A 7,500-nucleotide genomic window follows, 5' to 3' on the forward strand; every position below is an offset into this window, starting at 1 on the left:
AAATCAATACTCACTTTCTATATCTAACAGCAGGGTACTCTTTTACAGTGGCACACAATGTAGCTATTTGTTCCGCCAGAATCTCCATCATTTTGCCCTTCTCTGATGACCTGTGGGAGCTGAAGAAACAGTGGAAAGTCTCAGGAGCATCCAGTGAGTACACCTGGAATATTAAACAAAATTACCTTTATAAACCTGCATTTCTACAGTAAAAAAAAAAAAAAAAAAAATTCACAAGTTTTTTTTAATTTTTTTTATGTTTTACCTCCATGCCATGCCTGTCAACAACTAAGCCTCCCACAATTGGGATTAAACCCTTCAGTTCCCTCCATGGTGTGTCCTGCTCTGCCCACCCTCTCCCAAATATAGACATGTCAATCCTCTCCTACTAGCTCTTATAACCACCTACTCCACTAAACGGAGTTGGGATGCCTGTACCAGTCAAAAGTCTTTATATAATCAGAAAAGGAGTCAAGAGTTGCCTGTGCCAAGGTCAGGTCTTTATCCTGCTACATAATCAAAGATGGAGTCAAGGGGAATCTAAAACTAATAACAGGGATAGCAGTGAGTAAGCTAAAAATAAAAAAAACTTGCATGAGAAACATTACCTTCCATGATGTCTTACTTGTACCACTCTGTCCAGCATTAGATCTAAACACTTGCTCATTTCTGTATAGTGTTCTCATAACTACCTTGTACTAATACAACTCAAACAAAAATAGGTACATACAGAAACGAAATGTATTTCATTACTATAAAAAAAAAAATTGCGAGAAATGAAGAATAATTTGCTCTGTCCTTAAAACCATAACTCAGTATACTTCACAAATCATGGTCTCCCAAAATATTCTTATTCCCAAAATTGTCAGAAGGGAACATGCTACTAATACTTGATAATGTCTGTGGGAATCAATCTGCTTATGACCCAAAACCCTTAGACATGTATTTTCTACAGTAGCTTCTGCAACAGAAATATATATTTTTTAAACACAAACCACCACTGCTGCGTAGGAAACACTTTCATAGGTTGGTACTAGGCTATCGGCCCTAGGGCCTATACAAGCCTAGCCATAACAATTTCCTGGCTATTTCTTCCCACACTATTTACTTCCCTGGTCCCCTTTCTAGCAGGGCGACTGACGTGATCCCTGGGGTGAATTTCCTTTCTCCCATCCAATCATCAAGGTTCCCTTTGAAGAGGGCCAAGGAGGCACTCTGCTTGACATGTATGGGCAGTCTATTCCAGAGTCTGGGGAGTCTCTGAGGCAGGAATCTATCCCTCCAGCATGTTTTGTTTATTGTGATGACAAGGTTTAGATCCCTGGAGCGTGTGGCTCTGAGGGAATGGGATTTCTTTGTGTAGCATGTCCAACAGCTCTGAGTTTGACATGGCCTTCTATGTTAAGCAGAGATTGCCTCTGAGTAGACAATATGCCACAGAGTACAGCTGCAGTTTAAGGTGGTCAGCATAGGGCATCTGCTTCAGACCTGTGATTCTTTTAGTGAGGTATTTCTGCAGCCTTTCCAGTTGTTGCAGATGTCTTGAGAAGTACATACCAAATGGGGTGTTGTATTCTATAATGGGTCTAATGAGGGATGAGTACAGTGGGAAAATGACCTCCTTTTTTCTGGATAAAAAGCCCTTAGTTATGAGGTGTGCCACATAGAAGGATTTCCTGACTGTTGTGGCTATGTGGTTATTCAGGGTGAGACCACTGTCCACCTGTGTCCCTAAATCTCTTATCACACTTTCGGTGTTTAGTATACTGCCACCTATATGGCAATTCACGGGTACATGTTTTTTCTCAAAGGGGATAACTATACATTTCTTGGCATTAAACTTGAGCCCATGGCTCTGGCATCAAGCATCTGATTCTGTAAGGCCCTTTTGCAGAGTATCCACATCATTTGGGGATTAAATAATGGCTCCCAGTTTGCAGTCATCTGTGAACTTTGTTAGCCAGAGTCCCTTAGCATTGGCCTGTACTTCAGAGAAGTAGATGCCAAACAGGAGCAGTCCCAGGACTGAACCCTGAGGTAGTCCACTTGTGACTTGTCTGGAGCTGGACGTAGAGTCAGCTACTTTTACAGTGTGGGTTCTGTCAGTAAGCCAGCTGGCAGCCCATCGAGTGACATAGGGATCAATGCCAAGCTTAGTAACTTTATCTATAATTCCAGAGTGGGGGATGGTGTCAATGGCCTTGGTGAGGTCCAGATACGCTGTGTGGACTGCCTTATCCTCATCTACGGCTCTGGAGACCGATTCGAAGAAGTCAATCAGGTTCAGGAGACAAGATCGGCCCTTCACAAACCCAAACTGGGCAGGGTCCAGTGCTTGAAGGCTGCCAATATCTTTGTTTATAAGTTCCATGACAATAGATTCTATGGCCTTGCAGATCAGGCTCGTCAAACTTATGGGGCGGAAGTTCCTGGGATCCAAGGTGGATCACCCCTTGTAGAGTGGGATAACTGTAGCGGTGTGCGACTCAGTGGGCACAAAGCCTGAGGTGAGGGTATGATTAAACATGACACTTAGGTGAGGTGCCAGTTCATTTTGTAGTTCATGTAGTACACAGCCCGGGATGTCATCCGGTCCCATGGATGCTGTATTCTTAGCTTTGGAGAGTGCATTTTTTACCTGTGTGGCTGCTATTACCGGAAAGTGGCAATCTTCCGGTACTAAAGTGGGCCGTTTAGGGGGTGAGAGGGGGGGTGAAGTTGGCATTGAATCGATCTGCCAGGATATTGGCAATATCCTTGGGATCAGTATATTTAATGCCATTCTGTTGCGGCTCAGAGCAGATCTGAGCATTGCCATTTAGATTCTTGACATAGTTATAGAATGCCTTGTGGTTGTCTTTGGAATCTTTGGCAATTTTATTTTTGTAACTAGCTTTGGAGGATTTTATGAGGGATCTCAGCTTCTTACTGAGGCTGGTAAGGGAATTTTTTGCATCATGGGATTTTCCTCTTTTCTGCAACAGTTTCTTCCTTTTGTTGTAAAGTGTGTTTATGGCATTGGACCACCAGACTGGCTTCCTATTTTTGAAGGAGAGCATCTTGGTTCTATTTGGGATGACACGATTCATGCATGAGTGGATGTGCTCGTACAGTGCCTTAGTGTAGGACTCGAGCTTTCAGTTCCTGTCTCTATGGGTGTCATGAAGTTTGTCACTTCTGACTTGAGTAGCATGAAGTTGACTTCAGAGAAGTTTTTTATGGAGATTTCCTAACTGAGGAGTGGGGGTGGGATGTGCATGTTAAGGGTGATTAGCTTATGATCTGAAGCATCAATTTCCCATGTTGGTAATTACCAGGTCTCGGATACTGGAGCCCCTGGTGGGACTATGGATTAGTTGATCCAGGGCGCTGGAATTTATGAATTCCAAGAACTGTTGGGCAAAGGTGTTGGTACACGGAGTAGTTTTCCCAGTTAATGGCAGGGTAGTTGAAATCACACAGTATTACCGTGTTTGGTTGTATCTTAATATTTTCCAGTATGTTTAGAAAGGTGTAGTGGGACTCTTGGGGCATGGTGGGGGATCTGTAGCAAGCTACAATTTGGATTGCAGTCTTACCTAGTGTTAGTTGCACCTGGAGAATTTCAGACACATTGTGTTGGGCAACTAGCCTGGTGGTGTGAATATCCTTGGTGAATATGGACACTCCTCCACCTTTAGTGTTTCAATCCTGGTTTGGTGGCTGAAAAGTGTGGTAAGAGTTGTAGTCTGGTATTGCAGGGGTGCTCTCTGGAGCTTTGAGCCAGGTCTCAGTTACTGCACAGATATCGATGTTCTCCATTTTTAGGAGTGCCCCCAGAGTGCGCATTTTGAGGTTTAGACTTCTAGCACTGAGTAGCATTACTTTCAGATTTTGCATGCTTGTACCAGTTACGGTGGTGGTTTTGTCCTTTGAACTTTGCCTAAAAAAGGCACTACAGGGGTGGCAAGAGCCTTAGCCAGTAACCTAAATCCCAGGGGTGATCGGTGCAGACCATCTCTGGCAAAGCATTGTGGTCTGTTGATCATGTCATCACAGGTAGACAGATACTGGATCCCCTTTGAATGACACCAGAAGCTTTGCCAACTGTAGAAGTCAATCATTTCGTCCTTGTATTGTGGTATCATTCTGGGTGAAGGCAGGATGCTACTCAGGGCTAGGGTCATACCTCCCTGGGCCACATGATCAGAGAGCTCTTCCATGTCTCTTTTCATGTAGTCCAGGGAGGTACGTCTCAAGTCATTCATTCCAACATGTACAATAACAGAGTCATATTTGTACTTGTTGTGGAGTGACCTGAGTGCATGCGTTACGTGACGGATCCTGGCACCAGACAGGCAGCTGACTGTAATTTTCACCTTGTTCAGCCTGGTGAGTGGGACATCAGTGTGCCTGACTATAGAGTCACCTATGAGTAAAGTGTTAGGTATGTTGTCTTGCCTTAGGGTCTGTTGCTGGGTGGCACACTGGTGTTGCGAGCTATGTGACACTTTGGTTGTGATTGGTGTTTGTTTGCATTTCAGCTTCGGAGGTCCTTGTTGCTTGGGCAGGTTACAGTTAATGGCCTCCGCATATGTGGATTTAGTGCTGCTATCAGTGGGTGCTGGTGGAGGTGAGTTTAGAAGGGCTATGTGTTGCTTGAGGTGTAGTGTGGGTGTTGACCTTCTCCTCTTGACTATCTAGCACAATCTTGGGTGGAGAGAGCTTTGCTTCCAGTTTGGCTATGTAAGTGCATTTCTCACAGGTTGTAGTGTTGGGTGGTAGGAGGAGAGGGTTGTCTGTGTACATGAGGCAACTGCTACATTGCCCCAGTAGGCCCAGATTCACCAGGTAGACAGGAGAAATCACCGGAAGCTGACCCTTGGACATGCCTGGTTTGGTGCTTTTTTTGAAAAGTACAGGAGTTGTTTTCCCTTCCCTTAGCAAGGTACTTTGCAATTATAGGCTGTTTAGTGCCTATGATTAATTTCTCCTTATTAATAAGGAGAGTTAAGTATTTGCATCAGTTTAAGGCTTCCTAGTGCTTTCCAGCAGGTATTAGAGCAAGTGCTAGTCACAGGGATGCTTAAAGGTAAGATGACAAAAATGGTTTATCCCAAACACTGCAGTGTGCACTACAGAAAGTTAGATGTAAAGTAGGTAACTTTTAAGTTTACCTGTCTAAAAGTTAAGTTTTAGTGGAGAGTCACTATTTTTAAAACAGCAAGATAGATTGAAAGGGGGTGATCACTTTTGTATTCTGGTACTATGGAATATAGTAGGATGGCCAATAAATTTAAATAGTTGAAGGGGAGTGATTTCACAAAATGATAATTTTGTGCTTGTTCACACACACCAGTGAAAGCAGAGAGGAAATGAGATATATGGTCAAATTAACATAAGAGGCAGGCAACTAGAAAGACAGTGGTATTTAAGAACAGAATAGTAACAGCGTGGGCGGGTGGGAAAAAATTTCTGCCTGACTCAAGAGACAGAGATGTGGTCTCTTTTGAAGTTTTAATATGCAGTTAATCAAACGGAGAGTAAAATATGGTAAGCACTTTCACGACCTTTCATTGCTTCAACAGACCATTTAAAAACACATTTAAACCATACTATTTAAATACAAGATAATTAAAAATTGAGCAATCACTGTAAAAAAATAACTGAACAGCCAAAATATGACATCTGCACAAAATGGACATTACAGCACAAAATTCTGAACCAATAGAGTGAGACCTCAGAAATACTGAATACATTAAAAACAAAAATCAACCTATCACATTTAATGGGGAACTCAGATCTGCCCACCTCTCATTAATATTATCCAATAGTATGGCTGCATACATTCAGAGCGCCTACCAAAAGCAGAACAATCATCCACCTATCAATACTCATTACCCCTCAGCACTACCAATCAGGATATCCATTAACTTCACCAATCTGGGGAGAAAACCGTCCCTTTGGGCCAATAAAACACTACCATCTATCACCCTATCAAAACTTAAAAGTGAAAAGTTACAAATCAGAAAAGAAAAAAATATTCACATAATGTTAATAGCAGCTTATGACAGCCTGGGCATGGGAAAGCAATCACCATCGCCCTGTGAATATAAGAATATAAAATAAAACCTTTCAATATTCAATTAGCCATAATTCTCACAGATACCACAACCAAAATAAAAAAAACATATGCAGCATAACATTGTCTGTGACAGACAAAGTAAACCTTGTCTTAATAAGCATCTCCACAACCTACCTTTAATCAACTTAGAACTCCTAAAATTGGCTAATAATCTTACTAGCAAATAAAATAGTATTGGAAGAAGCCAAATAAACTATACCCTGTGCGTGACAAAGTACACAAAGCTCATCCTAAGCCAACAAAGCAGCAACCAATCAAAGCCATAGCACACAACAAACCACCAATCGAACCAGATATTTCAATGTGCAACTCAAGGCACAAAGAGCAGCCTCTGGACATGCCTAATGGCGACAGCCAGCAAATAGGATTCCTAACATCTGACAGCCTATCAAAACTTTATTCAAGAGGAAACCTACCAATCAAAACTACATAATAAAACTTACCATGAAACAAGAAAACTCAGCCATTAAACAATATATCTGCCGTAAAACATCTTTGAACATGGAGATATTACAACATCACATTACAACATATTACAACATGTTGAAGTTTGATAAAGCCTTTGGGTGAAAGCGCTTACTTGCTAGCTAATAAATCATTTGATATTGGAGTATCTGCTGACTTGTGCTTATTCCTTGAAGAATTCTACCAGAACTGAGAGGAACTGTGAAGTTTGTGGCCATTTTCGCACCTGAATGTGGATTGTTACATTTATTTTTCTATTTTTGGATGCAGGAGCGTTTATCTCTCTTTTGACGTTTTATTCTTTGACTTTATATTACAACATCCTACAAAAACGCAAGCTACAATCAATCACAACATACGAATGTTCGTGCTTACAATGTAACAGCACAATCACATTTGTGTATCTTGAAAACAAAAACATTCAATCAATCCCACAACATGAAACAATATATCAATTACAAAAACAATGAAAATGAAACAAAAAGCCACATCAAGGTCACCTAGCACCTTTTTTCATTGCCACAACAATCAAAAATAATGAACTAATCATAAAAGTAACCAAAACGAACCAATCACACATGAATCACTTAACCTAAGAACAAGACTTAAATCTTACCAAAATATAATCAAAATACCTGAAACTAAAATTCATAAATTAAAAATACAAACAAATCAGATGAATGGAGCCATAAAAAGAAAACAACAAATCATCAAAACCTCGTAACCTTAACTACACATTCATAAACATTAGATAAAAATCCACACTACAAAAGCGTAACTCACGATACACATGAACCAAGACACTGAATACTTTAACTTCCTAGCCCTCAGAGCAGGTTTTAATGAAACTCTCTCATTTAAACCTTTAGCCTCATCAGCCTGTAGTTGTAGGACCCAGAACAATTCTCTTG

At 41.1% G+C, this 7,500-nt stretch overlaps 1 protein-coding gene across 1 annotated transcript in view; it reads right to left on the reverse strand.

Annotated features, from left to right (window-relative positions):
- LOC122810712 (syntaxin-binding protein 2-like) overlaps positions 1 to 7,500 on the reverse strand; it is a 1,751,886-nt gene that overhangs the window by 1,261,283 nt on the left and 483,103 nt on the right. Inside the window, exon 6 of the mRNA XM_044082277.1 lies at positions 15 to 163. Coding sequence (XP_043938212.1) covers positions 15 to 163 — 149 coding nt within the window. The remainder of the gene's footprint in view (positions 1 to 14; positions 164 to 7,500) is intronic.

The sequence above is a fragment of the Protopterus annectens genome, chromosome 9.part0 (genome assembly GCF_019279795.1).
Source record: "Protopterus annectens isolate FY-2018-M chromosome 9.part0, PAN1.0, whole genome shotgun sequence".
In the NCBI taxonomy this organism is placed as follows: domain Eukaryota; kingdom Metazoa; phylum Chordata; order Ceratodontiformes; family Protopteridae; genus Protopterus; species Protopterus annectens.